Source organism: Stomoxys calcitrans, chromosome 3 (genome assembly GCF_963082655.1).
Source record: "Stomoxys calcitrans chromosome 3, idStoCalc2.1, whole genome shotgun sequence".
Lineage (NCBI taxonomy): Eukaryota > Metazoa > Arthropoda > Insecta > Diptera > Muscidae > Stomoxys > Stomoxys calcitrans.
In genome coordinates, this window is record NC_081554.1 from 41,133,001 (window position 1) to 41,152,068 (window position 19,068).

Below are 19,068 nucleotides of genomic sequence, written 5' to 3' on the forward strand. Positions count from 1 at the left end.
ACGAATGGCTATCCGATGAGCGCCGACGAGCTGGACACGGATGGCTCCCTGATGAGCTCCGTTCGATCTTTTTCATGTGCGTTAGGTTGAATCTTTTACATAAACGCTCAAATGGGTCGTGGGCTAACGCCGTGGCTTAAAGGGTGATTAAGAACATGTGGCCGACATTTTCGTGAAACAGAGCGTCCTGGGAGATGACACCGTGCCGCAAAGGTTAGCAGAAATAAGTAAAAACGTGCCGGATCGAATCTTGAAAGCCCACCACCATGCATTCTGCTAAAAATTTGCACAAATGAACTTAGATGTGGTGCATATGTGTACTTTATGTACGAAATTTATCTGAGGGCCATATAATACTAATCAAGAGACCGGTTCATATGGGAGCTACATCAGGTTACAGACCGATTTAAATCATGCTTGCCACGGATGATGCAAATTATAACATAACACTTTGTGCAAACATATCTGCCAATTCAGATAGCAATCCAAAGATTCAAGATCTCAAAACGGTAGATCGGTTTGTATGGAAGCAACATCAGGTTATAAACCGATTTAGAGCATACTAACCACTGTTGCTGGAAATCGTAAGAAAACACTACGTGCATTATTTTTACCAAATTAGATAATAAATACGGCTTTTAGGTGCTCAGGATGTAAAATGGGAAGATCGGTTTATATGGGAGCTATATTAGGATATATACAACAACAACAGTATAAGGCCAACGGCAATAATAAAAGATGAGAACGGATCGAAATAAACAACACCCGAACAGCAATTACAGCGATGGCGCGGTTTCTTCAGCTCCGAAGGACCCGCAACCGAGGACGTAAGCTCCGACCCTCTTAATCCCCCCGAAATCCGCACAGGGATGTATCTACAGCCCCACCCACCAACGAACAAATTGAGTCTGTAATGGTCTCGCTCAAAAACGGTAAATCAGCCGACCCTGACAATATACCTGTCGAACTGTTGCGGTATGGGGCACACCTCATAGCTCAAGCGATCACCCCAATAATCAGGGAGGCCTGGGATACAAACGCTGCCCCCACGGAATGGAAAAAGAGGATCATGATCACAATCCCAAAGAAGAATGACCCCACCCAGTATAAAATTTCTGAACGTAGTAACATTTCTGAACGTAGTAAATAAAGTGATGGCAAGTCTTCTTCTATGGAGTATTTTGCCTGCACTTGACAGCATTTTGAGGAAGGAACAGCTGCCTGTTTTCAGCCAGGATGTACCCTTTATTCATCGACTTCGAGCGTGCTTATGACGCAGTTTCCCGAAGTTCAATGTGGAGTACGCTGTAGAATAAGGGCATCCCTGAAAAAATTGTGGTACTATTAAGGGAGCTGTATAAATATGCTGAAGTTTCAGTCCGTTTCAATGGAAAAAAGAGCCGACATTTCGGGATCGATAAAAGAGTGAAGAAGAGTTGCATCCTCTCACCGACAAAAATTTCAAATTTTGTCTATGAACATTCCATAAGGAACTGGGGCAAACTTCGCACATATCAATGATTGCAGTCCGATTCAAGTTTAAGCTCAATAATAAGGCGCCTCCTTTTTATAGCCGAGTCCGAACGGCTTGCCGCAGTGCGACACCTCTTTGGAGAGAAATCTTACACGGCATAGAACCTCACAAATGTTACCAGCATTAGGAGCGGAAAATCGACGCAGAACGTTTTTTTCTGATGGTTTCGCCAGGATTCGAACCCAGGCGTTCAGCGTCATAGGCGGTGGCATTCCGCCTCCTCCTGTCACCGACGCTATTTTTAATTTCAATAGACTCCGTATTAGAAGCTGGGTATTAAAGACTTCTTCGGAGATTTCGACTACACGGATGACATATGCCGATTGAATGAAAATTGATGAGGATAGGAACATAAAATGTTACACCGTTCACTATGAACGACCACGTCATTAAAGGCGTTGACAACTTCCCTACCTTGGCAGCAAAATAACAAAGGACGGAGAATCAGAAATAGACATACGCGTACAATAAGGCGACATTTGTGAGGTACTATGCCATGTTAAATCGTCCCCTGAAACATGTGTCTCACCGATGCACTCCGTTCGGACTCGGTTCAGCACTCAGTGATATGTGAGACATTTACCCTACTTCCTTAGAGGAATGTTCACGGGCAAATTTGCATTTGCATGTCCAAATGACCCACCTCAATGAGTAGTATCTGTACAAAATTTCAAGCAGATATCTTAACTCGTTCGACCGCTGTCGTGATTTCGACATACGGACGGACGGACACAGCTAGGTTAGGTTTATGTGTCATCTGCCATCAGACTTTTCGTCCATTGTGATACCACAGGAATAGGAGAAGAAAGATGCCTTTTAGTATCTATTATTGAACCATCTAGATCGCTTAAAAAGCGCAATAACTAGCGAATGTCCACACCCGCTTAATCAGATAAATTCTCAAGGAAATGAGAACCTAAAGTGGAACTCCTTCTGGCAGCCAGGGCGGGTGTGAGAAGTTTGCCTCTGGCCTTGGACTGCTGATACGAGACCAGACTATTCATGCCAACGACAGTTCGTCGCTGTGGGCACAGTGAGAGACGGGTGTCTGCAAGTATTGGAAAAAGTAGAGAACATTTTGTGTTATTACCCTGCAATTGCTAGGAGAAGACATGGGATTATGGATGAGCATAAATTTTCGCGCTTGTATTCGCTCAAGTCGCATAGCCCACTCGATATTTTGACCTACTGAAGACGTCTAAAAGCGCTAACTGGGTAAAGTTCTCGATATAAGAGCTCCGATCTGGTCGGCCTCCTTACGTTTGTTATACCCTACACCACTTCTGTGATACAGGGTATTATAAGCTAGTGAATTTGTTTGTAACACCCAAAAGGAAGAGATATGGATCCATTGATAAGTATACCGATCTACTCAGAATCGATTTATCTAAGTCCATCTGTCTGTCTGTCCATGTTAATTTGTGTACAAAGTACAGGTCGCAGTTTTCATCCGATCGTCTTAAAATTTGGTACAAGCATGTTTTCCGGCCTGGAGACAAAGCCTATTGAAATTGGAAAAAATCGGTTCAGATTTGGATATAGCTCCCATATATATGTTTGTCCGATTTTCATTAATAATGCAATAAAATTGTCATTTGTTAACCGATTCTCTCGAAATCGTATTTTTTTACGACTCTCGACATTACTGGTGAATTTAATGGAAATCGGTTCAGTTTTAGATATAGCTCTCATATATAAATATCGCCCGATTTTCACTCCTAGAGCCACTGCAAGCGCATTTATCGCCCCATCTTGGCAAAATTTTGCAAAAACGCTTTCCTCGACGACTGTCACAGTATATGAGAAGTTTGCTCGAAATCGGTTCAGATTTAGGTATAGCTTCCATATATATGTTCGTCCTATTTTGAGAAATATTGCAAGAAAGTGCTCAGTTTTAAATGGATTATTTCGGAACTTTGCAGGAAGGACTCTCGATATTACTGGTGAATTTCATAGAAATCGGTCCAGATTTAGATATAGTTGTCATATATGTATTGTATATCGAGTGATTTTCACCCAGAGCTACTGCAAGCGCATTGTTTGACCAACCTTGCCAAAAAATTTGCACAACGCTTTCCTCGACGACTACCACATTATCTGAGAAGTTTGCTCGAGATCGGTTCAGAATTGGATATAGATCCTATATATATGTTCGTCAGATTTTGCGCAATTTGCAAAAATGTTGTCATTTGTAAACCGTAGTTATTGCAGTTTGAATCAAAATTGGTTCAGAATTGGATATAGCTCCCACATTTTACTTATAGGTGTAGGGTACAGCGGCACCGCCCGACTTTTGTCCTTCCATACTGGTTTTTGTCTTGCATTTGTTTCCCTTTCCAATCTGTATTCTACATGGATCTCAATCTGCATGTTTCATCTTCTTTGCTAGGGCGAGCAGAATAGACCCAAGGTCCCGAGTTGTGTAGCTAGCAAAGAAATTGCTTGTCGTGGGCTCTTCAACCTCACCTAACACATTTCAAAGTTATTGTTACCTTACAAGCAGAGTTTTGTATCTTCCTTTAGCATTTGCTTGGGATCCTTATTGAACGTTTTGCTCTTATAACATAGTTTCTCCGTTTACTAACAAGTCCACTTATGCAAAGCTTACGGCTCGGTGCAATTTTTTCTCGCGAAGAGCACCATCTGTCAACGAGTTATTGTTGTGTGTGTGTGCATTAGAGTAAAGAACCATCACACACACAAACAACGAAATATGGCGCGAACTAGTAAATTACTCAATCAAAATTGAACTAATCACTGATTTTGACAGCTATTGCACTCAATATTTTGTTGTTGGACAACTTCTCCTACCTGTAAGTGAATATATCTTGGTACTAGCTACTACTAAATACTAGACTTCCCATGATTATTCCATTAACGAATAGGGGATACTTCAGACTACTTCTTGTAGTCTTGTTATTCTTCAGTTGGGTGTGATATGCACATTCACGTATACCTGTTCCGTGCCATCTACATTTATTAAAATGGGTCATATCTGCTGCAAAGAACTTTTAAAAAGTGAAGACCAAAAATAAATTTGCAAAATTTGCCCATGAACAGGGGCAAACTTCTCACATATCAATGAGTGCAGTCCGATTCAAGTTTAAGCTCAATTATAAGGGGCCTCCTTTTTATAGCCGAGTCCGAAAGGCGAGCCGCAGCGCGACACCTCTTTGGAGTGAACTTTTACATGGCATAGTACCTCACAAATGTCGCCAACATTTGGAGGAGAAAACCAGCTGTGAAATTTTTTGTTCTGATGGTCTCGCCAGGATTCGAACCCAGGCGTTAGGCGACATGCTAACCTCTGCGCTACGGTGGCCTCCCATATTAATATTAAGGAATAATTCTTTTTTATGTGGGTGTGTCATTAAAAAATCCGTTTATGCGTCCTCGACTCTATAATGAACGTATTCATCTGGTTCCACAATACGTTTTGCAATGTCTCGAGGAATACCTTTTAAGGTTCTCACGTCTGCTGGCAACCCCTATTTTTTGCTCAACAATTTTAATAAATAATTTGATGCTCTTTTACTAATATTATTAGCCGAAAACCACTGCGCTAGGCACGGAGGAGCTTATATAATTAAATTCTTCATTTTCGTGCTCCCTTTCATCTTTACATATATCACTTGTTAAATGATCTTCTCCATTAAAAAATTTCTTCACTTTTATCATGTTTCTTTCTTTTATATCGGTTTCTTTTTGTAATAGTAATAATTTTTTACTCACCTGTATTGAAAACCAACACATTTTAGCACTTTATTTTTAACAGCTTTGTTTTTTACTACTTGCCACTTCAACGACTAAAACGCAAATGAGCTTTTTCCATTCCTCTGCAACAGAACAAAACATAACAGAGACAACAACAACAACAAACAGTTTTTTGGCCGAATGTAAACAAACAAAAAGATATAAGAGAAACACTCGAAACACTATCACTTTTACGAATTTTTCTAATTTAAAGGAGAGAAAAAAACATTCGAAAAATCTTCGCTTTTCCAAATGTTGGAAAATTAATAATTATCTAGATTTTTTCGTTAAATTCTCGAAAATCGAAAATTTCCCCTAAAAACGAACCTTTGCAAATTCTCAGCTGTTTGGTGAAGTGTGTATACGCATGTACGCTTGTGTATGTCACTTAAATTCCCAAAAGCGCAGTGTAAACGGACAGGATTTGTTGTTGGATTAAGTTAAATCCAGATCATAAAAATTGCAATGTAAACGTGCTATAACTCCACTTTTGCTTCTCGAATCCCAAACTGTTTTCAGGCTTATGAAGTTCGAAAATCGAACTAAACTAACTTATATAGATACTTTTTTCGCTGTTTTTTGGAACACATATAAACCAAAGATGGACTACCTTTTAGAAAAATGTGTTAACTGTATTTCCCGAACTCAAATTATTTCCCCCCTCTCGTATCGAAACAAACTCGCGAAAAGACTTTTATTAATGTAAGAATTTCCATCCTCTTTTCTATCCTACGTTCTATTGGGTTGCCCAAAAAGTAATTGCGGATTTTTTAAAAGAAAGTAAATGCATTTTTAATAAAACTTTGAATGAACTTTAATCAAATATACTTTTTTACACTTTTTTTCCAAAGCAAGCTAAAAGTAACAGCTGATAACTGACAGAAGAAAGAATGCAATTACAGAGTCACAAGCTGTGAAAAAATTTGTCAACGCCGACTATATGAAAAATCCGCAATTACTTTTTGGGCAACCCAATACTAACATGCAAACATAGTTTTAATAACTTTTTGCGGAATTCCACATTAGTCTATTAACATGACAGAGACATTTTTAAAAGAAAGTAAATGCATTTTTAATAAAACTTTGAATGAACTTTAATCAAATATACTTTTTTACACTTTTTTTCCAAAGCAAGCTAAAAGTAACAGCTGATAACTGACAGAAGAAAGAATGCAATTACAGAGTCACAAGCTGTGAAAAAATTTGTCAACGCCGACTATATGAAAAATCCGCAATTACTTTTTGGGCAACCCAATACTAACATGCAAACATAGTTTTAATAACTTTTTGCGGAATTCCACATTAGTCTATTAACATGACAGAGACATCCTACCAAAAAAAGAAAATTACTGTTACAGCAAGATTTGTGTTGAAAGAAGTTGACTGTTGTTGTTGTTCTAGCAGTGTGTTGTACACTGAGGCGACAGCCCTTGCCGATGAATTACTCCATCGAGTCAAACCGGTACATACAACCGGCTGCCACGTGATTGAAGTCGACTGTAATTTAAGGAACTTCCCAAAAAAAAGTAAAAAAAGTTCGGCTGAGCCGAATTTTGGGAACCCACCAACATGGATTCTGCATAAAATTTCCACAAATGAACTCAGTTGAAGGCATATGTGTATTTTACGAACCAAATTTCTGAAATTCAGGAACAAAATGAAGTTTTTAGGGGCCATAAAAGACTATCGGGAAATCGGTTTATATGGGAGCTATATCAGGTTGATTTTAACTGATTTTGACCGTACTTGGCACAATTGTTAGAAGTTATAACGGAGCACACTGTGAAAAAATTCAGCTCAATCGGGTAAAAATTGCTGCTCTCAGGGGCCCAAGATGTTAAATCGGTAGATCGGTTTATATGGGGCTATATCATGGGGGCTACATCATGTTATGAAACGATATGGCATATTTGCACACCCCAACGACCTACATCAATAAAAAAAACACTTCTTGAGTCCCTAGAAGACGCAGTTCTTGTCTGATTGGGCTCAAATTTCGTAAGACGAGCTCTCCTGTGACCTTAAACCTCTGTGCCGAGTATGATACGAAGCGTTCCATAAGCTGATATAGCTCCCATATAAAACAATCACCCGATTCGACTTCTTCAGCCTCAATTGGGCTCACTTCTTATCCAATTTGGACGAAATTTTGCACGACGAGCTTTCTTGTGCCCTTTAACCTCAGTGTCAATTATGACAAGAATCGGTCTATAACCTGATATAGCTCCCAAATAATCTGATTTCGCAATGCAACTTCTTGCGCCTCAAGAAGGCACAATTCTTATCCGATTGGGCCGACATTTGGCACAGCGAGCTCTCTTGTGACCTTTAACCTCTATGCCAAGTATGATATGAATCGATCTATAACCTCCCATATTAACCGATCTCCCGATTAATTCCTTGAGCATCTAGAGGGGGCAATTCTTATCTGTTTTGATTGAAATTTTGCACGACGAGCTCAATTGGTATCGGTTCATACTTTGCACAGAAGTAAAAGATCACAAGCTTTAATTCTCTGCCAAATATGATCGGAATCGGTCTATAACTTAATATAGCTTGGATGTTAACCCATACCCGTTTTGACTCTTGAATCTTTAGAGGGCGCAATCCTGATCCCAATTGACTGAAAAATTCCACAATGCCTCCTGCTATGAAATACGCGGTAAATACGTGTTTTAAAGGCAGTAAGTGTATTAATGTCGATCAATCCCCTTCTCTTCCCTAAAATGGACAAAACAAATTTGATATCTACCATACCTTCCCTAAATTTTATAAAATTGCAAATTTGCAAATTTTGCCCATGAACATTCCACTAAGGAACAGGGACAAACTTCCCACCTTATAAAATTATCTTTAGATTATCATCCCCATAATGCCTTAGCTGACTTTGTTGTTGTTGTAGCAATGTGTAGTAGAGGGTGCAGCCCTTGCCGATGAAGAACTCCAATGGGTCAATCCGGTACGTACAACCGGCTGCCATGGGATTGTAACTGACTTTGACTTAACCGATTGCCACCGAAATCGTGCATTCTAAGCTAATGTAAGACAGCCACTCTGATCCAGATTCGTCTATCTAGACGGCTTTTGGTATTTACTTTTGAGGAGTTGTTACTAGCTCTTTTAACGTTGACGTAAATATGTATTTCGTTTTTGCTTGAACTGCTGTTCGGGCAATCTCTTCGGTTTCACGAAAATTTAACTTCGGCGGTCGGGGACCAGGACATAACAACCCCCAAATACTGAATAAAGTACTAAAACCAGATTTGAAATTTTACTGTTTACTTAAAAGCTAAATTTATATTAAAAAAATCAAAGCCATTGGAAAAAAAAACATTTCTCTTTATATACATCGTGATATCAATTCATTGATACCATTTCCGCGATCACCATATTCTCCACCACGCTTATAGGAAACAGACACCTTGTTCTTCCATCCATCGCGAGGTCCGGACAGCTAATAAAAATTAAAAAAAAATTATGTAAATATTTTGTTTAAAAAGTTTTTTTTGGAATCATTAAAATAAAAAAGTTTTCTGGATATTTAAAAGGGCATAAGAAAGTCCGCATGGAAAATTGTATCATATTCGGATAAGAATTGCGGCTTATTCAAATAGTAAAAACTCCCGGCACGGGATAGCTGTGAGCACCACACAGGCTGGAACATTAAGGTCCGATCTGTGTGGTGTTCATTGCTGTTACGAGAAGCTTAGCTGCAAGCTACCGGGCGCGTTCAAAGGTTGAGGACAGCCGGACATTCAGCGGTATCAAGCGAAGAGTGTCAGTGAGAGGGCGGGCTGCACCAGCTCTTGCACAATTACTCGATATGACAAGGCGAGTTATTGGCGCCTTTAAATAACCAATGGTCACCCTGTTTCCGCGCAGATCGGTCCTTTGAACCGGAAGGAGCTTGCTCATCTACAGGAGCATATCGAGGATCGGCACCTCCACATACAAATGTAGCTACAACAATGACAACTAAATAACTCAAATTTCCATCCTCCGGATGTCTCCATAGAATTTTCTTCGTCCTACCTAACATTTCAGTGTTCTACAGTGCCTCATGCGCATTCGTTGCCCACGCTCTTAAGTCAGACTGCGTCGCCATGCTTGGCTTTGGATTTACCAAGTTTAATAATGGCAGTTCTCTAGGACTTCTTGGTCAAATTGTTTGCCCTTTTTATTTCCCTTAACCCAGCAACCTTAGTTACTACCCGCCGGAGACCATATGTTCACAGAGATGCCGCCTCAGTGTATAACACACTGCTACTACTACAACAACAACCATATACATTGTATTCCCCCTAGAAGAAAGTAAAAGAGAGAAATAAGAAAGCTCTATCTGTGTATACCACAGCGCGGTGCAAAACAGCAGACACGACAGAAAAATAGAACGAACACACAAAACAAAATAAGTAGGGAACCTGGCTGACCGGAAAAATTCTCATTGGTGAAAGTATGGTATAGTCACCCAATTCAGGCCTTAACAGAACTCTAGAACGACAAGAGGACTAAGTGCTTGGAGGGAATCCAGGCACGGAAAGAGGTGTTCACCCACTATTCTGTGTCTTGAACTCGAAATTGCGACGTAGTGACATACAAGTTGCTCGACCGTTTCAACTTCTTCTCCTCATTGCCACACTCACTCTCCCTACGCCTCGCGCGAGGTCAAAAACTTGACGTTATAAGGAACAGGCGGGGCTCCTATCAGCAGTTCGAAGTTATGCTTGCTCAGCACCAGGATAAGCGGAATACTCCGTCAGGCCCACTTTGCAAGCCACATTACCAGCACTTACCGCATTTAGACGGTCCACGTGGAAGGCGTCCAACCTATCAAGAAGCTGGCACAGGGGAAGCTGGTCAGCTTGTCGGCTGCTTTGTTCAACGCCACACCTTTATGGTTCTGCATCCTCTAAAGAGTCTCTACCTCACATGGCCCGACACCAGAGCTTTCAGCGCCGCCTGACTGTCCACGCATATCGGGATAGTCTGATCAGACAGGTAAAAAAGGTAATGCGAAGATGCAGTAGCGGATTCCGTAGACAGCTACCGAGTGAATGATGTTTTTGAGAATCATCCGCCGTCCATAGCACCTGATGAAATATACTTTCCTTGGTAAACCGGAGTAATTCTGGCTTAACTTTATTTCTTTTGGACAAAGATTGAGGTCAGTTTATTAAATTCAGGTCTGAATGGGATCACCTCCCCATGATTCTCTCCATTGACCAACCGATTTCAAAAGCCGAATAATAGACTGTACCAGTAGCCGCTTCAGTGAAAAACTACCTCTTTCAGAGTATGTGTTGCCGAAGAACTGTATTAAAGCAGCTACTGCTCTCTTTATACCAGCCAGGCGAATGTACCAGGTGAGGCCCGATTTGCTGGCGGAAGCAACATTACTCGCAGGCCAGAGTTATGGAAGACGTTGCTCCGGTTTATACTGACCTTAGAGTCAGAGGGACTAATTTTGGAAATCAATATGGTGGTCAACGAAAATAAGCGGAATTTATGGCTACAAAAATTTCGGCACCGGTATAAGTTAGATGTGGTCTACTGCCAAGACACTCTCGACTGCCGACACAGAAGGGATGAATGGACATCTGTTGCTCAGGTGAGTGCAACCGGGAGCGCTACGGTCAATAAACGATATCGGGTGGAGGATCTCAATAAAAGCCCGATGGTCAATATTGATCACGATCCCTTGGCAGCCAGTTGTACGTACTGGATTGACCCGATGTAGTCCTTCATCGGCAAGGGCTGCCGCCTCAGTGTACAACATACTGCTACAACAACAACAACGTCTCCTCGGCGATCAGTTTTATTGCCTGCAACGATTTTGTTCAACTATAAAAGCCTGACAAGGATCGGTAGCCAAACATGTTAATATTTGGCTACAACAACAATGGACTTTTTTCATTATTGCCTTCGTAGCAGTGACTTATTTAAAGCTATGCCCACTCCAAAATGTTAGGGCAATGAGGAGAGCCATTCACTTTAACATATTTTTCAAACCACTGAACAACCTTCACAACCTAAAACCCACACAAGATGACATAGAATATGTCATATCTTTTCTGTAGGATTTTTGGATATAAACCGTCTTATAGAACAAAACCGTCTTATAGAAATCTTTTATCTCAACTGCGGACATCAAATCTCCGTTATGCCTTTTATGTGTCTTGACTTAACCTTCAGTATGGGAGAGATCAGTTTTATAAATCAACCTTAGAAATAGCTATTCGGCACCTGCAGTGTCTGGAAAAGTAATTTAGATTTTAAGATTTCTCAAGCACAATTTTGCACTAACACTACTTTCTGTCCTCTGGTGATTTTTTTGTATTGTTTGAGACTGTTATACAACATAAGGAACTGTCAAAGGACTAGCTCTTGTAGTAAGTTTTCCTAAAATTATCTATTTAATATATTTCAATAACATACATACCAGGAATGAGCACAGAAAATTCTGAACATCCGCAAAGTTAGGACCCACTGTAAATATCTCATGTATGATATCCTCCAGACATATAATGCCCTTATCACCCAATTGCTCCTCAATCATGGTATTTGATTGGATTGGTGTCTTCTTGCCATCTATCCGGGCGAAACCTTTTTTGAATATCAATTCGCGTATTGTTGCTATATTGGGATAACCATAGACCACAAATGGTTCAATAACTTTCAAAAGTATTTGATTTTCTTTAGTGTTCTCCAAGAAAACAGCATTATGGCGATTGGTCATGTGTAATGTTTTCATGATTTTATTGGTGGTTTCATCGAATATTTTCTTGCCCGCATGTCGCATTACCAACAGAAGTTTTTGATTAACTTTAGTCGAATCATTTGTGTCGCAGATATTGCTTTTACGCAAAGTGTGTTTGATGCGATTGGCGGTACGTTCTGCTTTAATGTAATTCATAACAAACGATTCAGCCCTGCGGAATTTATGATGTTGCTTGGCTTTGGCTACGCGTTCAGTTTTTAGCTTTTTCTTTTGTTCCAAAGTAGCCTTATCCTGAAGAATGCGTCGTTTGCGGTGGGCCAACACCGACACGGTCTTGCCAGGCAATTTATTGGGTACAGCATATCTGTAGAGATATAAGTTGTTAACAAGAGTGTTTTTGTGACTGTTAAATCTATAATTACTTGTCAGACATTATTTGTAGAAGACAATTATGGAAAAATTAAAAAAATGACTTTTTGAACAAACCACAGCAATATAAACACAAACACGTGCGGTAGGTTAGAGGGATCTAAAAGTCGATTTTTGGCTTATCGATTATTTGAAGACTGCTCTTGGAGGTTAATCGATTATGAAAGTGAGTAATCGACATTTGGCATTATAGAATTGTGTGGCAACATTGGTGAAATGAACAGGGTGACATATGTTTGACTGCACTATAAAGGCTGGAACATTTTGATTTGAATATTTTACAAACCTTTTCAACACAATTGAACGTAATTTCGTAATAATTTGCAAATTAATTTTGAATTTACGAAGGAACAAAAAGAGGAATTGGTTAAAATGCTTCATACCAACTTGCATGAATGTAAAATGTGCCACTTTTACGATATAAGGAATACCAAGCAAACCGTACGTCTTGGTCGTGTACGGTCTTTGATTGTATCATTAAAAAATATAGGATCGTTTAGTTATTGTAGCCACATTGTACGTGGAGGTAGAGTCCTCGTCATACTCCTAAATATGAGCAAGCTTGTTCTGGATCATAGGACCGATGGCTACGGGAGTGTGATTGCCATTGGTTATTTGAAGGCGCCAAAAAACTCTTCTTATCATATCGAGTATCATAGGCACTCAATATTTAAGCAAGGTGCCGCCTGAACTCTCGAGATTCCGCCGATTGTCCAAGACTGCAGTTGCAGCTACTCCGTACACGATGCATTCCACTATCGCACCGGTAGCTCTCAGCCAAGCTTCTCGTGATAACTACATATGACCACTACACAGATCCATACGGTAATTGGTTCTTTTTTTTATTACATGTTAGATTATAAGGCACACTTTGTGCAATTGATTAAAGAGACTGCTAATTGTATAATTTGAAATAACTTAATAAAACGACCTGCATAGCTTTAACATTTGGTGTTTTTAAACCAACGCTTGCCACGTGTATAAAGTCCGTTTCATACAATTAAAGACATACAATATGGAAAAATAGTGCGCCTTTTGAATTTCAGATGTCGTTAGTAAAAAAGGGTTCCATCTTTCAGGTTTATTTTAGTTACATATTATGATCAACAGGTGTCGTTGATCAAAAGGGACATAATATTTGTTTTTTGCGATTTTCCTAAAATTATTAATTAAATACATTAATCGATTAAATAAATCAACACATGCGCTGGGCTAGTATATATGGATTTTTTATGTGTTAGTGGATTCATTCCAGTGAATATAATGCCATCTATGCATTCAAAATTATCTCTAATCGACTTGCAAATGCCGAATATTTACGTATTGTATGTCTTTGATACAATACCATGTTAAACAGTTGACAACACCTATGCCATTGAGGGGGTTGATTCTGGTCCCCCAATAATTCGTTTCTCTCAATTGTATGCTTTTTTGGCTTCAATTCAGTTCTTCAATGTACGTCTGTCTGGCTCCGTTTACTCCGTTAATGTATTGCGAAAAAGAAAAAAATGTGTTAATGCCAACAATTCAGTTTAAGTGTTAATTCATAGCAATGCCTATTAACAACGTGTAATAAGAAATATTTAACATAGTTAAAAATTGAAGAAAAACCATTGCTATTATGATAATTAATAAATAAAAGAAGTGTATTTTGTTACAATATTAACAAAATTTAATAAAGACAATTGTCATTTGCGCTTTCGATGGCAAAGTCAACCAAATTTTGTGACTTGTATTGTATGTGCGTGCGTGTGTGTATGTTTGGGTCTCTTAATAAAACAAGTTCGTAGTTCTCCAAATTTGAGAGAGAGAGAGAGTAGGAAAAGACATAAATGAAGCGTGGCAAAACTTTCTCTTCACGTGTGAACGGTTGGTTCTCTTTAGATGTGCGCTAAAAACGTGCTTCTATTTGGAAAATGCATTTTTGTTAGAGATGAACGCGTGACATGGATTTCTACAAATTATGAGTGTATATCGGACAATCGTTTAACAACTACAATTTAAAATTTACTTAAATGTTTTTATTGAGTGAATTTTTGACAAGTTAGCTTTAATTAAATAGTTACATGCTAATGACTGGGGAAACATAGAAGAACCAACTACTTGTTAAACATTTCTCAAAGGGCATGGTCGGAGACTATACAACAAAGAAGAACGTGCTAAATTCAGCCGGGCCGAATATAAAAGAAATGAAAATTGGTTTCAATCACGAAATTAAATGATCCAATTAACTTTTTAATCGAAGCTGTTACAATCGCGAAAATGATAATATTATTCAAAATTTTTGAAAAAAGATAATTGAAAAAAATTTCAATTAAAAAAAAATTGATTCTCAATTAATTTTTGAAATTTTCAATCAATTTTTTTATTGATCCAATTAAAAAAATTATTGAAAATTTCAATTATTATTTTGATTGATCCAATTAAAAAAATGACTGAAATTTTTATATTTCTATTTAATTTTTTAATTGGATCATATAAAAAATTAATTGAAATCATTGGAAATAGGTCAATGTTGTATTAATTTTTTGCGAAAAGCGCACTGTATAGAGCGCGGCGCTCCATTTCTATGCAGCTTGGTACACATACCTAAAATTTGCAGATGTGGGGAGCGCGTTGATAAAAATTTGCCGAATTGTAGGGCTCATGGGTAGAGATGGGTTTCTACCGGGAAAATACACAACGCTTGGGTATTTATTGGGTAAATACCCAATAAAAACTTTGTTTTGGGTATTTATAACTTTGCAGATATCTTGGGTATAAAAAAGGTTTTCAAACAATTTTTGATGATTTTGTATTCTTTGTATTTAAACCTGGCCAATTTTTGCCCTTAGACCGACCACCCGATTTCCCGATATAGGGTATTGAGGCCATAAATAATCAATTTATTACCCGAATTCGATGAAATTTGACACAGTGTGTTCTGGTAGACCCCTACACATTCCTGTCAAATATGGTCCAGATCGGACCATATTTGGATATATCTGCCATATAGGCCGATTTTCCGATATAGAGTATTGAGCCCATAAAAGGAGAATTTTTATCCGATTTCGATGAAATTTGGCACTGCGAGTTCTGGTACCCCTCTTAACCCTTTTGTTGAATATCGTCCAGGTCGGACCATATTTAGATATAGCTGCCATATAGACCGATCTCCCGATATAGAGTATTGAGGCCTAAAAAGAAGCATTTTTAATCCGATTTGGATGAAATTTTGAGCAGTGAGTTTTGATAGACCTCTACACCTGTTTGTTGAATATCGTCCAGATTGAAACATTTTTGGATATAGCTGCCATATAGACCGATATAGAGTATTGAGCCCATAAAAGGAGCATTTTTCATCCGAGTAGATACCTTTTGGGTATTTATCCATCGCCCATCTCTACTTATGGGTGCATGCATGCATATTTTGATGATAAGTAAGATTAGAAATACGTGTATAGATTTAATAATCTAATTGAAAGACTATTTGTATAGGTGTTTTATCTTATACATAAAAAGTATTAACCAACATTTCGAGCGGCTAAATTTTTAAGACGAGATAAAATATATGTAATTTTTATTGATCTTTTGGTCTAACATCATATTTGTTATTTTCGATTCAATTATAAAATTATTTGAAACTTTAATCTTTAATTAAAGAATATAAAATTTTCAATTATATTTTTCATTTAAAAAACTTTCAGATTTAATTACAAAAATTATTGAATCAATTAGTTTTTTAATCCTTTTTTTATATTAAAAAAAAATGATTGAATCAATAAATTTTTTAATCAAAAATTTTAAAAGTTTCAATCACGATCGTAATTGAAAAATCAAATTCGTTTTCTAATCTCCCTTTCATTTGAGCCACATATTGGCATGGTCGAAAAATTTTTACCCTTTGGGGGGTGTTTTGGGGAAGGGGTGATGCCCTAAATACATCGTCCTACATTTGAATATCAAATTCGTATTATACTCCCAAATAGCTTTATTTAAGCTCCATATTGCGATGGTCACTAAAAAATTGCTGTGTGTGGGGTATTTTGGGATATCAGATTCGAATTCTATACTTAAATACACTTTATTTAAGCCTCATATTCCTGTGGTCAGTAAAAAAGTCCTATTTGGGGGATGTGTTGGGGAAGGGGTGGACCACCAGAAACGTGGTCCCACATTTGGATATTAGATTCGTATTCTACTCGCAAATACCTTTCATTTGAGTCCCATATTTTCTTGGTCGGTAAATATGTCCGATTTATGGGTGTTTTGGGGGTTTGGGTGGTCCCCCTAACACTTGGTCCGACATTTGGATATCAGATACGTTTTCGTATCTTAAATACCTTTCATTTGAGTCCCATATTGTCGTGAATGGCCTAATATGTGATTGGTAGGTTTTAGGGTGGGGCGGACCCCTAGGTTCCCCATTCGAAATTTGGATACCAAATTTTTATTTTTAGGGTACTATATGAGTGCACATAAAAATTCGCTTAAACCGCAATACCCATCTCCGAGATCTGGTGTTTCTGAAAATTAGGGTAAGGGGGAGGGTCCGCCCCCTTCATATCAAAAAATGTAGTACCCTATTTTCACCACGGGATCATTATGCAACATCTGTGAAAATTTCAAGAAAATCGGTTCAGCCGTTTCTGAGTCTGTCTGAGTCTGAACAAAACTGATTCTTTATGGCTACAAATTGATAAATTTGTGAAAACAATTTAATTTGAAGTTGCTTTCATTCAACTGACAATCAGCAGAATTCTTATTTTTTTTAGGAAGGCATAGAGCACAGCTTAAATCGAAAAAATAACGGTGCAATTTTAAAAAGCGATTTTCATGTGTTGTTTTTATTCGTTTCACATTATGTGTGCAATTTTAACAACAGCAAAATTTGACACGTCACAAGACAACAACATGTAGTGTGATGGCACCTTAAAGAAGTGATGGACAAACTAACACATTTCTTATGAATATCAGTGCTTTACTATTATTGGGACTTGAAGTGACTACTTTGATATTTACTTTGAAGCTTGAAATTATTACCAACCTTAAGGAAGTAGTTTGTCCGAATTTTAGCTCTATTATAGCGGACCTGACATTTATTGCCGAGCACAGATGGCGTCCCGTAGAGTGAAACCTATTTTAAAAGAAACTTACAAGGCTCTCGTAAATTCTGCCAGCATTTAGTGAGCCGATGGTCACCCTAATTAATTAAATTGAAAATGGGTGGATTAATATCAAATTGAGATTATGAACGTTCACCAAAAATATAACCACCCACTGGAAAAATTATGTTTCACGGTAGTCGTGGGGTAAATATCATTCACGCGCTCATCTCTATAAGTACCCTACCATATTATTGTACCATTTCCAATAACCATAGAAAAATTAAATATTATATACGAATCTGGCAACATTAACCGCCACCAACATATGAAAGAGAAAGTAGTAAATTCAAAAGCCGGTTGTTAAACTGGAATTCAAAGAGAGATTTGGTTTGAGTAGCTCTCTCTTAATGTATTCTCTTTTTGCATGATGCAATTTCCACTACTAATTTCATTTGGTCGGATTAACATTTATGCAGTTAAAAGGCAACCAAAGTTATGTTAAAAATCATGAAAAAACCGAGCGGAGTTTATAACAAGGAAAAGTAAAAGCGCGTTAACTTTGGTGAAGCCTATATCATATTCGTGTTTCACTGTAAAATACCTATTATTTGTGCCCCATATTGCAGTGGTCATCAAATATGTCCCATTGGGGGTGTTATGGGGGTGGGGTGGCCCTATAAACACTTTTTCCCGAATGTTGATATCGGATTCGTGCTCTACTCCCAAATACATTAATTCTAGCCCCATATTGTCATGGCCGGTAAATATGTATGTCCGATTTATAGGTGTTTTGGGAGATAGGATGGTTCCCCAAACACATAGCCCTGAAAAAATATAAGCAAAATTCGGTATCGCTTTCTAATCTGAAATACGTTTCATTTGAGCCCCTTATTGCAAAAGTCAGAAAATATGATCACCCAAACACTTAGCCCTGAAGAAATATCGGGCAAACATTTCGCCCCAAAAGTGGATATCAAATTCGTTTTCTAATCACAACTACCTTCCATTTGAGCCCCTTATAGCAATAGTCAACAAATATGTCCGGGTTGGGTTTGGGGTTGTTTTGGGAGATGAGGCGGCCACTGAGTGACTTGGCCCTGCAAAAAATATATATTAGGTTCGTGTACTACCCTAAAATACCCTTTTTTTGAGCCCCATATTGCAATGGTCAGTAAATACGTACTATTTGGGGTATAATGGGGGTAGAGTGGCCTCTTAGACACATTTTCCCGAATGTTGATATCAGTTTCGTGGTCTACTCCCAAAGATCTTCATTTGAGCCCCATATTGCTCCCAAAAACTTGGTCCTACATTTGGGTATCAGATTCGTATTCCACTCTGAAAAACCATTTATTTGAGCCCCATATTGCCATGGTCGATATATATGTCCGATTTAGGGTAGTTTTGGGGGCTGGGGTGGTCCACCAAATACTTGGTCCCACAATTGGATATCGGATACGTTTTCTACTCTTAAATACCTTTCATTGGAGTCCCATATTGTCGTGATTGGTTTATATATATATATTTGGGGGGTGGGGGGGGTCCAC

The 19,068-nt window shown here is 38.4% G+C and overlaps 2 protein-coding genes across 2 annotated transcripts in view; both read right to left on the bottom strand.

Annotated features, from left to right (window-relative positions):
• LOC106083716 (uncharacterized) overlaps positions 1–5,330 on the bottom strand; it is a 61,609-nt gene extending 56,279 nt beyond the window's left edge. Inside the window, exon 1 of the mRNA XM_013246925.2 lies at positions 5,267–5,330. The gene's annotated coding sequence lies outside the window, so the exon portion shown is untranslated. The remainder of the gene's footprint in view (positions 1–5,266) is intronic.
• A 3,219-nt stretch (positions 5,331–8,549) lies between these two features.
• On the bottom strand, positions 8,550–12,540 carry LOC106083704 (uncharacterized). Its single transcript, XM_013246904.2, has 3 exons — positions 12,428–12,540; positions 11,727–12,369; positions 8,550–8,741 (listed from the first exon to the last, which is right to left on the bottom strand). Exons 1-3 carry the CDS (start codon positions 12,436–12,438, stop codon positions 8,628–8,630), a joined length of 768 nt encoding a protein of 255 aa, XP_013102358.1. The 5' UTR covers positions 12,439–12,540; the 3' UTR covers positions 8,550–8,627.
• Positions 12,541–19,068: the final 6,528 nt, after the last annotated feature.